The following is a 21874-nucleotide window of genomic DNA, read 5'->3' as shown; positions in this document are numbered from 1 at the left end:
AGCAGCATGGATATCAGAGATCAGCAGCATGGATATCAGAGATCAGCTGCATAAAGGCAAAATATCAGCAGCATAAAGGCAAGAGATCAGCAGCATGGATATTAGCAGCATGAATAATCAGAGACCAGCAACATGGATATCAGAGATCAGCAGCATGGATTTCAGAGATCAGCAGCATGGATGATCAGAGATCAGCAGCATGGATAATCAGAGATCAGCTGCATAAAGGCAAAAGATCAGCAGCATAAAGGCAAGAGATCAGCAGCATGGATATTAGCATCATGAATAATCAGAGACCAGCAGCATGGATATCAGAGATCAGCAACATGGATAATCAAAGATCAGCTGCATAAAGGCAAAAGATCAGCAGCATAAAGGCAAGAGAGCAGCAGCATGGATATTAGCATCTTGAATAATCAGAGACCAGTAGCATAAAGACAAGAGCTCAGCAGCATGGATAATCAGAGATCAGCAGCACGGATAATCAGAGATCAGCTGCATAAAGGCAAAAGATCAGCAGCATAAAGGCACGAGAGCAGCAGCATGGATATTAGCAGCATGAATAATCAGAAACCAGCAGCATAAAGACAAGAGCTCAGCAGCATGGATAATCAGAGATCAGCAGCATGGATAATCAGAGATCAGCAGCATTACCTCCATAATGATTATTACCTATTTGTTGTTTACAAATACATTTGTATGTATATTTTTAACATATTATTACACAGCCCAGTCCTGCTGTAGAAAAATGTCTAATGGTAAATGCATTTGTAGTTCCACTCTGTGCTTGTTGCTCCATTTCACCTCCTGTTTCCTTTACCTTTCTCTGACCCTCTCTCTTTCCTCCACACTTGTTTTGCATCAATATTTTCTGTCCTTCATTCCCATTGACTGCCTTCTCTTTATTAGACCCTATAGTTCAATTTTGCCTCGCAACAAGTTGCGGCAGGCGTGCGTTTGATTTGAGACGATGCGTAAAGTGTACAGTGAATCATTTTTATTGTTTCTTAAACACTTGCTTCCTCTCATTTGGCAGCAAAGATTTTATTTCAACAGATGGATAAACCAGGCATTACTATAAATCTGTTGTTTAACCGTTTTTGTTTTCATCAGCAGTGACTTCAAACGTTACACACCACATATGTTTTACTGTCCAGAGCGTTTGTGTGAATGTGTTTAATATTCTGGAGGATGTGCATTGACGGTTTGTGTATTTTGTGTGCATTTGTGCATGTGTGTGTGCATGTGTGTGTGTGTTAATGTTTGTGTGACTGAGCAGATGGTGTTCAGACCTTTGTGAACAACTGAGAAATCTCCTTATGTTACTGTGATAGAAAATACAGCTATGGTGGGAGATAGAGAGAGGACAGGAGAGAAGCTATTTGTGTTGTAGCACAACTCTTTCATGATTGTGCTCAGAGTGCAAACGCAATCTCTGTGTTTAGAGCAATGTGGGAAAATACTGTAAAAATTCAAAAGAACGTGAATCCAAATCGAGTTGTACCTGGTAAACTTTTCATAAATGGAAAAAAAGGTGCAAGAAAACCTATTAAGCTTGTTTTACATAAATGTTTATTTTAAAATATAGTAACTTCAGTGCATCTTCATAGTTTTTTGCCCTTTATGTTTATCTTGCGGGCAGCATGGTGGCGCAACTGGTAGAGCTGCTGCCTCTCAGCGAGTAGGTCCCTGGTTCAAACCCCGGTCCAGGGGCCTTTCTGGGTGGAGTTTACATGTTCTCTCCGTGCATGCGTGGGTTTTCTCCGGGTGCTCCAGTTTCCTCCCACAGACCAAAAACATGCATGTTAGACTGATTGGTAACTCTAAATTGTCCCTAGGTGTGAGTGAGAGAGTGAATGGTTGTTTGTCTCGTTTGTCTCTATGTGGCCCTGTGATGGACTTGCAACCCGTCCAGGGTGTACCCCGCCCCTCGCACAGTGATTGCTGGACATGGGCACCGGCGACCCCCATGACCCAAAATGGAATAAGTGGGTAAAGATAATGGATGGATGGATGTTTATCTTGCTGTGCTGACAAATATATATAGGTAACATTAGCCATTATTTTATGTAGCTGAATTTTTTTAATTCACATTGTCCAATAAATTCATCAGAGTCAGAGTCAGAGTTTCTTTATTGTCATTCGCACCTCATGTGGTACATGTGGTGGAGCGAAATTATGTACACAAGGTCCCAGTTACATCCAACAATAAAATGTATAAGAAAAACAGTAATAACATCTAAGATATGAACTAAGAAAAACATCAACTAAAACACTAAGCACTCATAACATAAAACATTGAACATCAGCACAAACATGAACATGAGTCTGTGTGAGCAGATGTGCACGCATGAACACATCAACATTGAAACAGATCAGCAGCAACATGAAACAGATCAGCAGCAACATGATATGGTTTTTCACAGTGATTATTCTAGTTAGAGATTCATGAGTCTAACAGCCTCAGGGTAGAAGCTGTTCCTCAGTCTAGTGGTTCTACACTTAATGCTCCTTAACCTCCTTCCTGAGGGGAGTGGGGCAAAAAGTGTGTGTGCTGGGTGAGTGGGGTCCTTCATGATGCAGGTGGCCCTCTTCCTGCATCTGGAGGTGTAGATGTCTGTGATGGTGGGGAGGCTGATTCCGACAGATTTCTGTGCAGCCTTCACCACTCTCTGCAAAGCTTTTCTTTCTGCAGCTGTGCAGCCTCCATGCCACACATTGATGCTGGAGCACAGGATGCTCTCCACTGCACACCTGTAGAAGGTGTTAAATCCATTCATTATCTTTTACCCACTTCTTCCTTTTTAGGTTGCGGGGGTCACTGGTGCCCATGTCCAGCTATCACTATGCGATGGATGGGGTACACACTGGACAGGTCTTTAGTCCATCACAGGACCACATAGAGACAAACGAGACAAACAACCATTCACTCTCTCACGCACTCCTAGGGACAATTTAGAGTTACCAGTCAGCCTAACATGCATGTTTTTGGTCTGTGGGAGGAAACTAGAGTACCCGGAGTAAACCCATGCATGCATGAAGAGAACATGAAAACTCCACCCAGAAAGGCCCCCGGACCGGGATTTGAACCAGGGTAACCTGCTCGCTGAGAGGCGGCAGCTCTACCAGTTGCGCCATCGTGCTGCCCTCAATAAATTCATTTAAAGGCAGTTTTAGTGTGGCATAGACTTTCATGTATGCATTAGCTGTTTTTTTGTGTTTTTTAATAGCATCAATAATGTCTTGAATCTAATTTTAGATATTAAGTTTTATATTATTGTACTTTTTTTATCAGTTATTTTTATTTTGGTTCTGTGGTCAGTATGAAATTAAGCATGTCTGATAGTGGCAGCAGCAGCATGGTAGTGCAGTTGGTAGAGCTGCCGCCTCTCAGCAAAACGGTCGCCAGACTGAAACCTGGCCTGGGGGCCATTCTGGGTGAAGTTTGCATGTTCTCTCTGTGGATGCATGGGTTTTCGCCGGGTACTCCAGTTTCCTCCCACACCCCACAAAATAATTACGGTAACCATGTTAGGCTGATTGGTAACTCTAAATTGGTGTGAGTGAGAGAGTGAGTGGTTGTTTGTCTCGTTTGTCTCTATGTGTCCCTGTGATGGACTTGCGACCTGTCAAGAGTGTCCCCCGCCTCTTGCACAGTGACTGCTGGACATGGGCACCAGTGACTCCCATGACCCAAAAAAGAAGAAGCGGGCAAAAGATAATGGATGGATGGATGGATGGATGGATGGATGCTAGTGGCAGCAATTGTAGTATGCTTAAATATTGACAATTAACTTGAAGCCTGATGTTTTAGTGCCATACACTGCAATGCTGCAATGAAGCAGATGTCATGAAATGAAAAGAGAAAGAAAAAGGAGAGAGTAACAACATTAAGATGTAAGAAAATAAAAATTAAGACAAGTACTGAGGCTTGTACTGTATTCTTCCTTCCTGCATATGCTGGGGAAGAATATAAAAGAGATAATGGCAATTAGATCTACTGTATATGTGTGTGTTTGTGTGTGTGTAAGAAAGTGAGAGAAAGGAAAAAAGTTTTGTTGTTGTGCTAGCAATGTAGCATCCTTGCAGCTGTGTGTTTGTGTTTTTGTGGGGTTGTGGTATGGCGTTGTATCCATATATCTTCTTGACAAGCGGGTGGAGTTTGATGGGACATGCTCCGCATACTGCTCCATCTGGCTGTGTGTGTGTGTGTGTGTGTGCGTTTGTGCATTTACTCCTCTTGCATACAAATAGAGTTCTCGTCTTCCTCTGTGTACTCGGTCTGAATCTCAATCACCTCAACCTGTCCCTCAGCCGTGCTCTTTAACACACCTGGCCTTTTATTCTCTCCATGGTTATCTGTCTTTTGCGTCTGTCCCCTCGTTCCTTTTCTCCACATCTGCAACCAGCACACACAAAGTAATCACCACAAGCCTCTATCGCACCATCTCAGTATCGCTTCATCTCTTCCATTACCTGCTCCCTCTCTTCACACGTTGTCGTGCACTGTTGGTACAACACAACCGGAGGCTCCGATTCGTGCAGACATTGTTGAGAACATTAGTGCATAATTTACAGGCTTTCTGCCTCGTCGTTTTCCCTTCACCACCTACACATCAATGTGCATGTAACACATTATGCATGCCAAGATTATATGGTCACTTGTGTGTTCTATGTGGCTTTATTTTCCATTTAACTCCATAATGATGTGTTAACTGTCTGACTAATACAACTCTCTGTTCACACAGGTGCCACCAACTTGCGATTCATTGTCAATTTTGAAAAATGAGATTTGTCGTAACGAAGTACCCCTAAGTAGCATAATACTGCCATCATTTTCTATGTCTCCATTGGTTTAGTCACCCATGTGCAATCAAACACAAGCACTTTAGAGGAAATAAAAGTGCATTGAAGTTTGAGTGTATCTGCTTGTGGTAGATTTGGAGTCATTGTAGCCTTCTGAATATCTAAACTATCAAGGTTAGGCAATGTTGTCTTTGTTTCACAGCATGATTTGAATACAAAATGACCTCCTGGCTTTGCGTGTGATGATGAAACATATAGGAGTTTGATATAACATTGTATTTTTTTGCCTTGAGTAGTGGGTTAGAGCAAAGTCCTCGCTGTAACATGGTGAACTGCTTCTCAGGGACCACGTTCTCCTAGATATCGTTCATTGCAGCAACCTTGTTCTAGGCAAGTGATGTAACTCACATGTAACACTAGAAAAGTCAGCGGGGGGATAAAAATCTCCTTTCTTTGAGCTTGGCTGAAAGAGAGTATGAGCAACGAGGAGGGGGGAAAGGCTAAGAAAAGGAGTAACGAGAAGGAGGGTGAGATTTTGCAAACAGCGAGGATCACATAATCACGAACGATGCAAACGGGTGATGTAAGGGTGAAGACATACTGTGAGTGGCAGGCAGTTGTCGAAGGTTTTGACTTGTTTCTAGGACTGATTAAAGAAGTTACGAACCCAAGCAAGCCAACTTTTTGCTTTTTTTTTGGTCTTAACAGAGAGCCTTTGTGATCAATGTTTGGAGAGACTGGAGTCAGAATGGCTTTACTAATGAATCTGTTTTATTTTCAACTAAAGTAAACTAGACTACCGCTCCAAATGCTGTAGCTGGAAATCCCCTCAGAGGATACAATAGCAAATATAAATGGTTTTCGTTGAGACGAAAAGTCTCAAGAAAGAAAAACAAAAAAAAAGAAAGAAATTGTCCAGATGACCTGACTTAACTTTTTTGGATAGTTTACTTGAATTATTGAGCATGAACTTTCATGTTTTGAACCACTTTAGCTATGGCTGCCTCATAGGAGTTGACGGGGGAGAGGGTGGGCCTCAGAAATCATCTTATCACCAGCAAACTGGTTGGCCCACTATGTGAGTGTGCTGCTTGTGGGACTGAGTTTGTTGTGCTCTTCGGACTGATGAAGTCCTTTGGATGAAGGGCGAAACATCTCAACAAGAAAAAGAAACCGTCCAGATGACCTGACTTAACTTTGTTGGGTAAATGGTTTTCATGTCATGATAAGTAGTTTTGGTTTTTATTTGGTGTGTGTGTGGGGGGGGGGGGGGGGGGGGGGGGGGGGGGGGGGGGGGGGTATTTAGCTTTACTTTAGATCCGAGTTTTAGTTTAGCACCTGTCTTGCCTATGCTTCATTGATAAAGAGGGTCCTCCCAAACTTGCTTCAACCAAGCCAAGTTCCTGACTTTCATTCAACAAATGCCTTTTCTGTTATCAAGGAGGTCCAATAGGGGCTGCCAAATATAGCCTTTGAGGGGTCTCTGCTAGGTCCCACCAACATACACCTTGGACTATCCCCCAGCTGATTTCCAGGCCTGCCAAGAAGGCCCCAGGCAGACCTCCCTAACTGTTTGTAATAGAAGTGTTCCTTGTTTTGCCAGGTTTGACATTGATTCTTGAATTAATCCATTTAAATTGATCTAGATTCTTAAACTATCTTGTTTTCAAATTTAATTTGTTTTGTTCCCATTTTATTTTGTAGAACAATCCCCTTTGAGTCTTGCTTTCCTAAGCATATGTGCCACATGGTTTTTATTTGCAAATAATCACCTCACTTAGTATGTACATTGATCTGGATTATTAAATCCCTGTTAACTCCCTGTTACATTGGTCCTGTTTCTTTCAGTTAATATAAATCCCTGATTTGCTCTTGTTCTGGTCTTTTGGCAAAGTAAAGTTTAGTTTTTATTTGCCTGTCTGCTTATTCCTTCTGGACATTTAGACCCATCTACAAAAATCACATATTGTGGCTCACCTATTCAACACAAACAAATATGTGACAGTCCAACACTAGCTGGCGATGAACAGTAAAACGCAAATGTATTGACAAACAAAATAAGCTCATTTCATGTGGGACCTCATGATGCATCTGGAAACTAGTATTAGTATTAGTATTACATTTAAAATGTGGGTAACAGTATTTAGTGAGGTGCCACCCCTCCCTTAAACTCTCATGGAAGTAAATCTGATTTAAGCCACCTCACAATATTAATGATAAGAGCTATTTTATGATGCTATAGATAAAAAACATAAATAAAGTGTGTGATGTGAGACATTAATCACTGTCATTCACAGATACGATCAATATTTTTGGCACCTCTGCTTGTACAGAGTGCACAAGTGACTCAACACACACTGAAGAGACTCCTCTGTTCGCTCATATCTAATTACTGCCTCTCCAACAACTGTTCTCATCCTCTCCAATCCATTAACTGCTGGACAACAGACGCTTCTGAGAAGTCGTAATGTGAGTTAGGTAAAGTCAAAGCACTCGTCGCCCCCCTTTCCATTAAGGCTCCGCACATCAATACCCGTCCAGTCCAAGAGTACCATCGATTTGCCACAGACCTGCTGCTTTCCTTATGAATTTATGCAGGCAGGACAGTAACAGGGCTAATAAATGGACAATAGATGTGCATTTGGCCATTAACTTTTACCAGAGGCATTAGACTAGAGGAGATGCCCCACATTTCAAGGTTGTTTAAGGGTGCTTTTTGAACTGAATTATGCATGAGGGAGCAAGTGCTTTATAATGTCCTCTATTGCCATAATAAAACGAGAGCTTGTCTGATTGTCTGCTCATATATTTTTTATCTTAAGTTATACACGCCAAAGTTACGAATAACAAACAGGCATACCATGGTAGTTGTTTTCGATCGTGTGCTTGAGTTCTCGATGCATTTTTATTTTTCCCCAAACCCAACAAATTACTTTGCAGAGGCAGAATTGCCATTGATTCAGGAGGTAGAGCAATTGCACGGTGAATGGATGGATTGATGCAGCCCTTGTTGGTTTGTATGAAGCCATTGATTTTATTCTGCCTATAGTTCTGTAGTGCTCTCAATCAAATCCAAAAGCAGAGACAATGTTGTTTATATGGTGCACAGTTTATGTGTGTGGGGTTGTGTAGACTAGAACATGTTATTGTCTAGATACGGTGTGTGTGTGACTCTCAGATTAATTAATTCTTTATCTTTCATCTCCGTCACTTGTGGGACTGTAGATGAGTTTTAAATGCTTTCAGGCTTTTGTTTCTCTCATCCGAGTCCAACACCTGACCCAGGTGTTACTGCCCAATTACAAGCTGTAACCAAACTCATCTTCTCTTTCAAAGGTGAACCGTTAAAGTTCAGACATTCTGTTTCTAGTGTTGTTTCTAACATTCATAATTGTATCTAAAAAAGTTAAATCTGGTCCTCTGGACATTCAAAAAAACAAAAAGAAACAAAAAAATTGTAGAAACATTTCGTCTTTCATCCGAAAGACATCTTCAGTCTGAGGTGCTGTATTCAGTTCAAAGCACCTTAATAATTGTTTTATATTAGAAAATGTGCTGTTGAATTATGACAAAGACTTCCCTTGTTGCTGTGAAAAACACATCAGCATTCCCTTGAGTTTTACTGCAGACTGCTGGAAATCAGTTTCTGTCCATAAGTCTGTCAATTTCCTTACAAATATTAAAAATAAATACTTAAGCATAGTATTGAATCCCATTTTATATTTGATTTAAATTACAGATCATGTGCAATACACCATAAATCACCTCTTAATTGGACAAGAGCATACAGTGCAGGGCGATTAAAAGCAGAAACAGAATGAGCACAGCCATGTGTGAAATGGTGACTTTACTTAATATGACTGGCCTGTTCAGCATAAACATTGTAATGTCTTTGTGTTTGACTGAGGAATGATGAAATACACAGACATCTTTTTAATGATATTGTACTTTCATTGATCATACTGTGACAGTGCTGGATAGGATAGCATTTGACAAAATGTAAGGATTTTATTGCACTGCTATGCCAGTTTTTATTAAATATGGTAAGTAGCACATAATTTTTATTGGAAAGGGAAGCCTTTCATTGGTTGGCCAAGTTGACAGTAAAGAGAAAGGTTGTGTTTGGGACACAAGGTAAGAAGGAAGAGTTGGATCTTCTTAATTTCATACTGACAAGAAATCTTTATATTCAAAGTCAAGGTCAAGGTGTCTTTATTGTCATTCATATCATATGTGGTACATGTGGTGGAACGAAATTGTGTGGAATTTTCAGGTCTGTATTCAGGTATTATATTCAGGTCTCATTAAGATCTCCAGTTCCCATGCAATCAAAAGAATTGCGTAAAAGTTCATCTGCTTTGAGAAATATAAACTCTTTGTTCCAGAGCGACAAAAGCCCTATTTGCACAAGATTAATTTTACATAGGGATCACATGTAATAAATAAATTACTCCCCAACATCTGCTTTTTATGTGGCGCATTCGCACGAGATAACCAAAGCCTGAGATTTAGCTGAAATTTACGGACATCTTCCAGATATGATGTTAATGCGCTGCGTTGTCACGACCGGGCCAGTCCATAATCATGTTCTTAATGTGCGGTCCGGAACGGTCTCAGGCTTGATGTGGTTTTACGAATCAGCACAAAGAAAACTAAATAATGCACAATATAAAATTGTGTTAATCAACTTGTTGAGGAGGAGGCAGGTCCGACCGGCCGGTTTAAGAGGTAAAGCACTTTGAGATTTTTGTTAATGAAAAGTGCGTTACAAATTAAATTCATTATTATTATTATTATTATTATTATTTGTAAAAAAAAAAAAGCCATGTTAAGCTCAGATGGACAACCTGTCAACGGCCACGCGTCCACTGACTCGCCGGTGGAAATGGACTTGCGACCTGTCCAGGGTGTCCTCTGCATCTTGCACAGTGATGGCTGGACATGGGCACCAATGACTCCCGCTACCCGAAAAAGAAGAAGCAGGTGAATATAATGGATGGATGAATGGATGGGCCAGCTGATCATGCGTGCATCTCCGCACCTGCAGTCATTTGCGGTGAAGGATGTAGCAGCATAAAAGCCAAAGCAAGCAGCATGTTAATTTAAAATAGCCTTGTTCTATATTTATCCAAATGATTTTGCTTAAACAAAAACAAAAGCCGCCTAATTACGTCTCGGATCCCACCCATTTCTGTCCAAATCACAGAGATGCCTATTCGCATTGGATTAATATTATCACAGGACCTCAGAGTTTAGCAAAATATAATAGGTAATTTGCGAGGAAATTTTTACTTTACAAATTACTGGCATGGCCGATTCGCACGATATTAACACAGACAATCTCCGTAATTATTACAAATAGCATGTGGTCCCTAGGTAAAACTAATCCCGTTCAAATAGGGCTTTAGAGGATGTATTGCCAGGTTAGGAGTCATCTCACTTGACTGCAACTGTTGACTAATTGGAGAAACAAAATTGCAGAAATGTATCCATAAAATCACACTGAATTACACGTTTGCACAAACCCCTAGTAAAAATTGTGCCACAATTTGCCATTATTTAACTATCTGTACATATTGACAATAAAATACTCCTCTAGCATTCCCACTTACAGAAACTAAATTGAGAAGGGTTATAGACAGGTTCCAGACACTTGCAACCACTCTGTGCTATTTAAAAAAAGTCTTGTAATTTTATTTTTGAACCTGATAAATATGTCTGCAAAACAAGAGCAAGGCTCTGTGACTCACGCAAGAAAAATGAGACCCCTTGTAAATAACAAAGTCCATGCTCAATAGTCCAGGTATGCAATCCAACATTTTTCAGTCAGGTCATCTGGACAGTTTCTTTTTTTGTGCTGAAACATTTCGCCTTCGATCCGGAAGGCTTCATCAGTCAAGGAAACACACAACACAAAACTGATTCTTCCCCCAACAGCTTACTCCAAAGTGGAACAAACCAGTTTTGTTGGTGCTAAGATGGTTTCTTTGGTACGCCCCCTCTTCCATTGCCAGCCCTCTTCCTTGTTAACAGTCGTGTCAAACTGTTTGAAAACAACAAAGTCCATGCTCAATAATCCAGGTTACAATCCACTTTTTGTTTGTTCCACGTTGGAGTAAGCTGTTGGGGGAAGAATCAGTTTTGTGTTGTGTGTTTCCTTGACTGATGAAGCCTTCCGGATTGAAGGCAAAACGTTTCAGCACAAAAAAAGAAACTGTCCAAATGACCTGACTGAAAAATGTTGGACCCCTTTTAAATGTTTTGAGACGTTTTGGAAAAAAGCCTCACAAATGCCATTCACAATCTGTTGCTAACAGTTGCAGTCCAGTGAGCCATATCAAAGCAATAAACCTTTCTAATCTGGAGATCTTAAATATTATTGCATGATTCTTTGGAATTCATTTGTCCGGAGTATATTTCTAATGTAAGATGTTTACGAGCCTGATTCTTTCACACAGTTACATCATGCGCCTTCTGTTGTCTTCAGGGTCAGCTTACCAGATAAGCTAAACTGTGATTGGGCAATCAGTAGTAGCGCTTTAGAGCACCGTTTGGAATTTCGCTGATGCCTTCGTCACTTACTTTGCTGCCTTTTAATGCTAAAAGTTAGTGAAATACAGTCTCAGTTCAGGAGCAACTCATCTCCTGCAGCAGAGCAGCACAATGCTAAAGTGTTTTCTGTGCAAAAAATACACACACTGAAGAAAGTGGTAGTGAAGAAACTCCACAGCAGTGATGTTCGTGGAACATCTCTCCATGATTAGAGTGATTTTCATTTTACTGTGTTGCACATCCATTTAGCCCATGATTTCTTTTGTTTACCTTCACTTTCTCTTTTGTCTTGCTTTCCATTCCTTTTCTCTCCTATGCCCATTTTTTATAACCTCCACTTTACAACAAGAGAGAGATTTGATGTCTGTTGACAGTGATAGGCTTGTTACCGTTTTTGCCAAAAGAAGTTTTGTATCTCCCCTTCCACAGAGGGTTCTGCCCTTGTGCTACTGCAAGACTAGATAATGTCTCGCTGTTGTTCTCATGTATTTGATGTGATTTGTTATCTGCTGAAAACAATTTTGAAATGGGCAAATTATCAAAAAGGCTACTTTGGTTTTGCGCAAATCTTTTTTAGAAGTATGTCACCGCTGGGTAAATGGGGTGATAAACGCAAAAATAAAAAATGACAGTGACTGTGTATCAGTTTGATTATAATGAGGGTTATAGTCATTAGCTGGGAGTGGAGGGGCTTTGTGATCACTCTGTGCAGCACAGATGGTGTTGGAATGAATTCATCGCAGATTTAGACTAAATCTTGTTTCATTACCCCTACCTCTTGGCCCTTGATACAAAGTCACGAAGAGCAGCAGTTAGAATATTTCACTGTGACTTGAAACACTCCTTAAACAACTTGATCCACCATCAGGTATCCATTATACCATGTAAAAAGACTAGGGATGCACGATATTGGATTTTTGGCCGATATGTTAAAACTTATTTGGCCAATAACCGATCCCGATATTTTATATACTTTTCTTTGTCAGAACATATCCCTCTTATTTGGACTTATTTGCTACAAAAGTTGTGTAACAGCTGTAAGACCTGGTGACATATATTCAGCAACAGCCATATGCATAGTGCTTTAACTTATATTAAATGAAAAGTGTTAAATATTATTTATTAGCATTAGTCACCTGCAATGCTGTCTCACTTGTGGAGGCTTGTTCCAGGTTCTTAGCTGCAGTGAGGGATCCTCTGCACTCCTGTGCATGAAGGACAGCATTTTTCAGTTCACAGTTTTTTTCTATCCATTGTGCCGTAAGACTGATCATGCTAACGGGGCTAACACGACATGCAAATCTCTGTGGTAAAACTCACCCAAGTGCTATCACTATTAGCTTCTCAATGACATTGGAAATGATAGCTTGTAACTCAGGTAAGGCTACATCAGAAAAATATTTCTGACTGAGGACGATGTAGTGAGGCTCAGTGTAGTCCAAAAATCTTCAGAATCTGACATCCTCAACAAAATAAAAAACTTCCACACCGCTGACATTTTGACTTCTTCCTCTCCGCCGTGATCAGATCAGATAGGCGCCCGTGACGTCATCACATTGTGCCAGCACTGCAGGCATCCTTGTCACTGGGTTTTCATACAAAAACAGCGCATTTTATTTCGGTGAGTTATTTTGATGGAATGGCCGATGTCCGATATTTAACTTTAACGCTATCTATCTATATATCAGCTGATACCGATACCATGCCGATAATATCGTGTATCCCTAAAAAAAAAGACGCAATGTCCTTATGCACAAAATATATGTTGGTGTAGACTCTCACTCATCCAGGACATGGATAATCCCAAAAATTGAAAAACAAAACAACTGGACTTTTATTCTGTAGTTAACAACATTTCTCTTCCCATCCATGGAGAATTTTCCATTAAAGAGTGGAGCTTGTGCAATTTAAAGTTTGGAACTCCACTCTCCAAAAATATACCAAAATGGTGTGTGAATTAGCTATCAAGCCTGCATCTGAATTAACATATAAATGATATTTAAAACAGTGCCAAATGTAATACACCAGAATACACTAAACTAGTGGTATTGTTTCTAGATTAATGATTTTATTCAAATAAAACTGCATTGTTTTTTAATGCAGTTGGGAAAAAGTGACCAAATACAACACATCAAACTGAATTTTATAATAAACTTTGAACCTGTGAATCTATTTTTATAGGGAAAATACTGCAGCTCACCCCTTTGTTCTGAAGTATGACCCTGAAAAATTATTTTAATAAGAGCTAAAGAACCCCTGTCCTGTTAGCATTGCTTTGTGTTACAAATCAATATCAAGACCTCTTTCCCCTGTCCTGAATACTCAAAGTGTAGGGGTAAACCTAAAATGTAAGAGGAATGAGTTACATGTGATTATTTGGCCTTACATTCTTCTCACAGATGCCTTTACATTTGGGAGTTTCTTCTTCTTTTATCTCATTTCTTATAGTATCACTGATGTGAAAACAAAAGAAGGAACAACTTGACTGTGAACTGTTGGTTTGAGCTAATCCTCATCTTTTCCTCTTCCTCTTTTCTCTTTTCAGATCGCACTGGGAAGCGCTCCACCATGCCCGACTCACCTGCGGATGTCAAGTCACAGTCCAGGTTGACGCCCCCTACCATGCCACCCCCACCCAGTACGCAAGGGCCACCCCGAAACAGCTCCTACACACCCACTACACGTGAGTAAAGCAGAAATCAATGTGTGCAATGACTAGGCCTGATTTTTACTTAAAGAAGTCAGACGTTGAATTGGTCCTAAGGTTAGGGAAGACATCAAGAAAGGTGGGAAACAAAACCAGTGCCGTAGATTTCTTGTCAGTGCGTAAAGCTCTCGCAGTAAACTTGCTACAGTAATTGTTGTGTTGCACAGTGAATGAACAATTGTAAACAGACTAACAAGTAGAGTTCAGTCTATCTGTGTGTTTTGTTCTTCTTGCAGTTCTTGTATTTAGTTTTTCCGTGATTTTGATTTTACTTGTGTTTCCAGCTTGCCCCATGTAGCTCAGCTCCTGCCCCTTCCATTCTCACCTGTTCCTCCTCCCCAGGTGTTTGCCATTGCTTGTCATTAGTGTCCCCTTAAAACCAGTCATTTTATCCCTCCCTTGTCCGTGCATTGTGCTTCCCACAGCCATTCACGCCCTTTTCCTCCATGTCTCCCCAAAACCATCATTCATGTAAGTTGCTGCCACACCAGCCTTTGCTTTGTGTTTTTTGGTTAATAAACCCATTTTTTTCATTATTTTTACCTTTGAGTCCTTGCGTCTATCTGCATCCTGGGTTCAACTCTCCCACAGAACATGATACTACTAATGTTAATACCTTTGTTCAGTTTTAATTAACATAATACAAAATAGTAATGAGTTTTTATTTGCTTTCCACCAAGTTTTGTTTAATTTAACCTAACATTTAAAGTGCTTAAGTGTTTCCGCATATGCCTTACTTTCAACTTTTAATAAATAGATCTGACAGCGAGCCCAGGCCAGTTCAAATTAAAGAGCTGCAAATATTAAAAGCATCAGCAAAAATGCACAGAATCACTCAGGTTCATATAGGAGGTCCTTCACAAAATTTAAATAATAAAACAAACGAAGTGGTGGGGGTTGGGGTACATTTGCATATCAAGACCTTTGTATTGAGTTACATTGAGTCTTTTCGAATGGCAAACAGCTCCCTCAGCAAGTTCATTAACGCCCTCGCTTACGAGCTCTTGGAGCTTTGCCATGACACGCACATTGCTTGTGATGAGCAAATTACACCCTTGTATTCTCTAAGAAGTAGACACTTGAGCACTTGCAGGAAGAGCACTAGAATCAAGAAAACGTAGGCCCTGTTGCTCTGAAAGCTCCGAGCACTCCAACATGTCCTAGCAGCTCTTCGTCTGTGCAACAGATTTATTTTGGGGGTTTATTTACCTCTTTTTTTCCACCTTTTTTCCACCTCTTGGAACTACTTCCCCTTCTTTTTTTGTGTCTGTCTTATTCTGCTGCACTATATGCTCGCACTCCACAATTAGCGAGTTGAGCTTTCCGTGCAGCGAGAGAGGAAAGGCCCGGCTCTCTCATTACTCATGCCAAAGGTTTTAACAAAGCAGCACACTTTGATTTCCATCCGACGTAATTGTTACCAGATGCAGTTCGAGCATCTCGCTCCGCTCTTTACAGTGGCGGCTTTGGACGGCGGCCAGAGAGGGAGTGAGTGTATCGCTAGTCAAAAGCTAATCTCATTAAAGAGAGAGCTTTATGCCGCCTTGTATCTCTTTGTATGCCAACTCCCCCAACATTCAGAAACACACACTCACACAGCTTGTTCCCGCAGTCTGAAACAACTGGAGGTCTCACTGTCCCAGCTTGTTTAGACTGCAGAGGGGGGAGATGGAAGGAGACATTGTGTCTCTAAGTATTATTTTAGAGTATCTTAAGGGACCAAACGAGATGCAACAATTGGAAACAAATGTGGAGGACTGATCATTTCAAATATGTTGATAGTTTTCCATAATGCTGAATTACTCTTTTCCTTTAGTACCATTTGCTGGAGAAATTATCGTTGTAGAAATTTCCAATAAATTGAAAATCACTTTACTTGTAATCTGCTTTTGGCTGAAAATGACAGTTGTAAATAAATATCTGTTTACGTAAAAATTGTTATTCTTCATGTTCTTGTCTCATACAGTAACCAATGGCAGTAGTCACTCCCCAACAGCCCTCAATGGAGCCCCATCGCCTCCAAATGGCTACAGCAATGGTCCCAGTTCGTCCTCATCCTCTTCTCTGGCCAACCAGCAGCTTCCACCAGCCTGCGGTGCCCGACAGCTCAGCAAGCTCAAGCGTTTCCTCACAACCTTACAGCAGTTTGGGAACGACATCTCACCTGAAATTGGCGAACGAGTCCGCACATTAGTGCTGGGGCTTGTGGTAAGTAGTAACCGTATACTTGTGACTATCATGGAAGGTTTATTTGTTGGATATTTCATAGCACTGGTTTAAATGTATTTAAGAATTGGAAGTTAAAAAAAAATCTAAAATCGTTGTTGTTTTATTTGTCAGTCAGACAGTGTAAGGTTTAACTCATGGTGATTCATCTGACTGCAAGAGCCAGGTCCCTCTGCAAACATCTGTAAGACCCAGATGTTCATTAAAAGTTTGATAGTAGAACTTTATTCAAAATGCGGTACCAAACACACAAGTAAGACCTCAAGACAAACCACAGGCAGAAGAAAAAAATAATGACGTAGATGTTTGTTTTGAGAAAACAATGTGTGAAGAAATTTTTTAATATCCACATTTAAAGTATTTATTACTCAGGGACCAAGCGGACACAAAAACTGCATCAAACTTCTGATAAGAAATCACTCACTTCTTTTCTTCTTCCTGTCTTTGAAGGCACAGCTGACTAGCCCAATATCTGTATGGAGTGAAAACGGTCAAGCACATTTGCTTTGAATTTGTGAGGTTTTCTGATAATAAATGTTTAAATTAGTCATGAGAAATAAAATGTTTAAACAGGAAAAGCAAATTTGGGGAACAAAACTGGACTTTTTCTATTTTATCTAACTCCATTCTTCTGATAACACGTCAACTTTTTCTGCTGTCCCCTTGGAACCAAAGTCAAAAATATCAAATAAGTAGTTTTACTTCAATATCTTTATGTATTGTAATAAAATCTTTTTCACTTGTAAATGATTTGGACTTTTCCTGGAGGATTTTTGCTTCAAATGGAATAATTTTACATCACTGTATTTAATTTTAAATACAGGTTGTGAGTATATATTTTCCACCTGGACTTCTTCAGTGTAATTCAAACTAGAGAAATTATATTTCCTGCGAAAATGCAGTGTGAAGGCTTATTGCTGAAGAACTTGCTGAAAAACAGCTGAAATTACAGTAGCTAAAAACATGCTGAAATGTAGCTAAAATGCAAGAAAAAGCTTAAATTAGCTAACAAAAGCAAAAAAAAAACATATTTGCTGAATTATGTTTAAAAAGCAGAAATGAACACAAAAATAAGGATATTAGCTAAAAAAAAATCTGAAATTATCTAAACAAATAGCTGAAAACTAGGCGAAAAGTCAGAAAGAAGCTTCAACTAAGGCACAACAATTTCCTGCGGGATCAATAAAGTTCTATCTTATCTTATCTTATCTTATCTTATCTTATCTTATCTTATCTTAAATTACCAGAAAGAAATGGAAGGAGTTGGAATGAGCTTTAAAAAAAAAGTGGAAATAGCTGAAAAAGCTACATTTAGCACAAAACAACTAAAATGTAGCTGAAATAGCTGAAAAAGCTGAAACTAGCACGAAAAAGGTGAAAGATAAGTTGAAATTAGCAGAAATAATTTAGTTAGGCAGAAAATAGCAGAAATTACCATAAGAAATTTTAATATATCTTAAACAGCTGAAATTAGCTAAAAATTCTAAAAATAAATAAATAAATAAATAAATAAATAAAAAAGTAGCTGAAAGGGTAGAACAAGCTTAAATTAGCAGAAGAAAACAAAAATAATGCATGTTTGCCCAGTTAGGCTGAAAATAGAAGAAACAAGCACAAAAATGTGGACATTATCTGAAAAGGCCTAAATGAGCAAAATCCAGATGAAAAGTAGCTTAAAAAAAAAGCATAAATAAGCTTAAATGACCAGAAGGAAGTGGAGAGAACACAAATGTGCCCAATTAGGCTGAAAAGAGTTTAAATTTGTGCAAAACATGTGGAATTAGCTGAGAAAGCTAAAATCAGCATAAAAACTGATAAATAGTAGCTGAAATAGCAGAAAAAGCTTAAACTTGCAAAAAATAAACTGAAAGGAGCAGAAGAAGCTGAAATTAGCAGAAAGAAGTTAGAAGAAACACAAAAATGTTGTTGTTAACAGAAATACTTTGAAAGAAGGACAAAACAGCTGAAAGAAGCTGAACCAGAAAAAAATATGAAAGGAGAAGTAAAAGGCTGTAAACAGATCTAAAGATTTGAAGGATGTAAAAATGAGCTCAATTCATTTTCTATAAATAAATAAAAAATGCCAGAAAAGGCCAAATATTTCAAAAAGCTAAAGTTGCTCTAATACTAAAAGTCATGGCACCCTTCTCCTGAAAGAGCTGAACGTTTTGAAATGTGAGTTGTTGAAGTAGCTTGAAAACTGCGGGGCGAGAAGCTTGCAAAAAAACATATGGAAGAAAAATGGATCACAACAGTGTGAATGCTTCATAAACATTCACACAATAAATGTAAGATGAAAAATGGAGCTGGATTGGAACATTTTTGTTTTACACACCTGATTTGTAAAATATTTTACTGCCACTTTTTTTTTAATTTCATATCCAATTTAAAACATGGACCTCACAGTCTTCTTATTCTACCATCAAACCAGTTTTCATTCAGATAAATGAAAACCTGAGTTTGCGCTTGTCTGTCATTATTTCTAACTTTAAATAAAAACCTTCCAAAAAGCATGACGCATACTATTTTAATAATCTTTTTTTTTTTTTTAAGGAGCCAACTCAAACGGAGTTAAACAAATTTCAGATGCTACACAAATAAAGCCTGCAAACAAAACCCATCTATCCAGCAGAGATTAGAAAAGACAGATGTGCTCTGCAGCTTAGCTGACACGAGTATATCAAGGCTGTGATCAGAGAAAATTTGAGCTTAATGAGCAGGGGAACGCAGAAATAGTGATTGAATGTTGTGCAGAAAAGACGGGGAGGAAGCAGAGGAGACAGAGGAGGGATTTTTTTAATTAGTCACACAGAGGATAACCTGCTTTTGGCTGCACTATGTTTATATTCCTCACTGTCTACATGTGTACATGTCTCTCCTGTGTCCTTTTGGCTTACACTTCTCCCCCCTCCCTCCCTTCTTCTTTTTCTTTCTCTGCTCCCCTCCACTCCTGCCTTATTGAAAAGAGTGACACTGTTAATTAGCTGGTTGTGTGCAGGGGAGAAGGAGGGACAGAGACTCAGGAGGTTTCACTAGCTGTCAAGAAAAGCTGCGACGCAATCTGGGCGAACAGATGTAAGACTGAATGTAACAAAATTCAGGTCTGGGAAATAACACGGAGCGCGCGGAAGGAAAAAAAATAATATGTGCTGCGTTTTTTTTAATGCTCTCTGTCGCACTTGATTTATTTTTGTTTGTTTTTTTCTTTTCCTCCTCTCGTTTGTCAGTTACTTTTCCATCTCATGTTCAGCTCCTTCCCCGTCGTTTTCACTCATCCATACTTTATATTGGAAATTAAAAATAGCGTCCACGCTAACACGTCAGTCATTAACGGGAAAATGAAAGGAGAGGAGTTAGACGACAGACATTTCCAGGATATGTGTAGATAAATAGTGTGTGGTGCCTCTTTCTCTGGGTTGTGTTGAATGACAGATTTGAACATTTCACTCTCAGTTCTGAGGTTTAAGACATAATAAAGATTATTTGATCTTTACCAGGTTCTAAAATGATTAAACCTGGACTCAAATGTACAAAAAACAGATTACACCATGCCATTATTTATTTAATAAAAACCGAGCTAAAATGGTCAACTTTGTGAAAAATTAAGTAAACCCCTTGCAGAGCCACCATTTTTCAGCACTAACTCTCAGCAGGCTCTTTCTGTCTCTCACGTGGCTCTGCAGGAATTTTGAGCCACTCTTCTTTACAGCATGATTTTAGCGCAATGAGTTTTGTGGACAATAAAATTAAAAGTTGACCGATGTGAGCTTTTTGGTGAGCAAAACTGCTGAAGAGCTACTGATATAAAAAAGATGGGAGTCTTTTTGTTTGTATACGCCTCATAAGTAATATGATTACTTGTTCAGACACAATATAATTTACTAGATTTAAAAAATGAGAAAATAAAACGTGATTCGGAAAGATGGGGCTAATGCTTATGTTTGGGTGTTTGATGGTCTATGTAAGGAACTGCTTATGACACCGACCAAGTGTCCCCCACCTAAAGCACCCTCTTAAACTTTTAAAAGTTAAAGCTTTAATATTGTGTCAGGTCGATACCACATTGTTCCTTCAAACGTTATCATAAACTTTGAGCCAGCTTCCCTTGTGGTTTATCTGTGTTGTGCAAAAAAAAAATTTTTTTAAAGCAGCCCTTCCATAAAAAGGTTATTCTCGTTGTCACAAGAAGCGATGTCTAATTGATCCAGGGTGTAGTGTAGCAACACCGTGCTGTCCGCAAATGTGCCTGCCTGTTTATCGACATAATAAACTCGGGCCTGGCTGATGCAAATATTTTTAAAAGTGTCAATAATCAGCCTCATTAATCAGCTGACCAATTAATTGGACATAAAGACAGCAAAGCATAAATTAACACTCAATTATCTTCTAACTATCCAGTAAATCATGTCAATAAATACAAGATGATGTACTTAGTTTACCCACTTCACAACCAATATAATATTTCAGATTAAGGTGGTTTTGCTGCTGTCAGAAGCTAATTAAATGATTTGAACAGTCTTAAAGTTTTAAGAAAAAAATAAAATAACCTGTTTTAAAATCTTGAGTGTGGAACTTGCTCCAAAGCCAATAACAGACAATATTTTATTAAACTTCTGCATGTGTGTCTTTGTTTTGCGAGGCTCTTTTTGCCCTGACCTGCCCCATGTGCTTCACATTACAGAATCCAAAACACTCGCTCCGTGCCAGGACACAGCTTTGCGCCCAATAAGTAATATTATCACTTAATGCCTTCCACATGGATTCATGGGGTTTCTCTCTGTTTCTTTCTTCTCCTCCAGAATTCCACGCTAACCATCGAGGAATTTCACTCCAAGCTCCAAGAAGCCACCAACTTCCCTCTGCGGCCTTTTGTCGTACCTTTTCTGAAGGTAAACGCTTCACATAAGTTTTTTGTTTTTTCTTCCTTTGCAATCTGGAAAGCATTTAGCCAGTTCAGATCCAGATGTTCCCACTTATGTTCATGGTATTGCTCATCATGATTCCTCCTCTAGGAGCTTTATGTCTATTCTTCAACCATAGGTTACTGTCTTGCATCTTTTATTTTCTTTGCTAATTGAAAAAAAAAAAAACTCCTTTTTGTTTTTATTATTATCTCCCACATCCATGAAAGGTTGAATTTTAGCCAAATATCTCATGAACCATGGATGCAATAGCTGAGAGTCTTCCCCAATACACACTTTAAGTACAAATAAACTGTATAAAATCTTACATAGCAAAAGATTGTATGAATGTTTTATTATGTGTACAGCACTTTGGTCCTGTGGCTGTTTAAAGTGCTCAATAAATAAAGCCGGTATGGTATGGTATGGTATAGTATGTATGGTATGGTATGGTATGGTATGGTATGGTATGGTATGGTATGGTATGGTATGGTATGGTATGTATGGTATGGTATGTATGGTTTGGTATGGTATGGTACGGTATGGTATGGTATGGTATGGTATTCAGATCTCTTTTGTAAATGAGCCCCCAAGGCTCAATGGGATTAACCTGTATAAATAAAGGTTGAATGAATTTGATCTTTATTTATGAATGTATGGTATGGTATGGTATGGTATGGTT

At 39.2% G+C, this 21874-nt stretch overlaps 1 protein-coding gene across 2 annotated transcripts in view; it reads left to right on the top strand.

Annotated features, from left to right (window-relative positions):
* runx1t1 (RUNX1 partner transcriptional co-repressor 1) overlaps positions 1-21874 on the top strand; it is a 73587-nt gene that overhangs the window by 32832 nt on the left and 18881 nt on the right. For both annotated transcript variants that reach the window (XM_037693216.1, XM_037693215.1), the window contains exons 2-4: positions 13904-14041; positions 16032-16273; positions 21091-21180. In XM_037693216.1, the coding sequence (XP_037549144.1) occupies positions 13904-14041; positions 16032-16273; positions 21091-21180 (470 nt within the window). The remainder of the gene's footprint in view (positions 1-13903; positions 14042-16031; positions 16274-21090; positions 21181-21874) is intronic.

This window comes from Nematolebias whitei, chromosome 19, assembly GCF_014905685.2.
Source record: "Nematolebias whitei isolate Nwh7 chromosome 19, NemWhi1, whole genome shotgun sequence".
NCBI classification, from domain to species: domain Eukaryota; kingdom Metazoa; phylum Chordata; class Actinopteri; order Cyprinodontiformes; family Rivulidae; genus Nematolebias; species Nematolebias whitei.
This window is presented reverse-complemented; position numbering and strand designations above follow the sequence as displayed.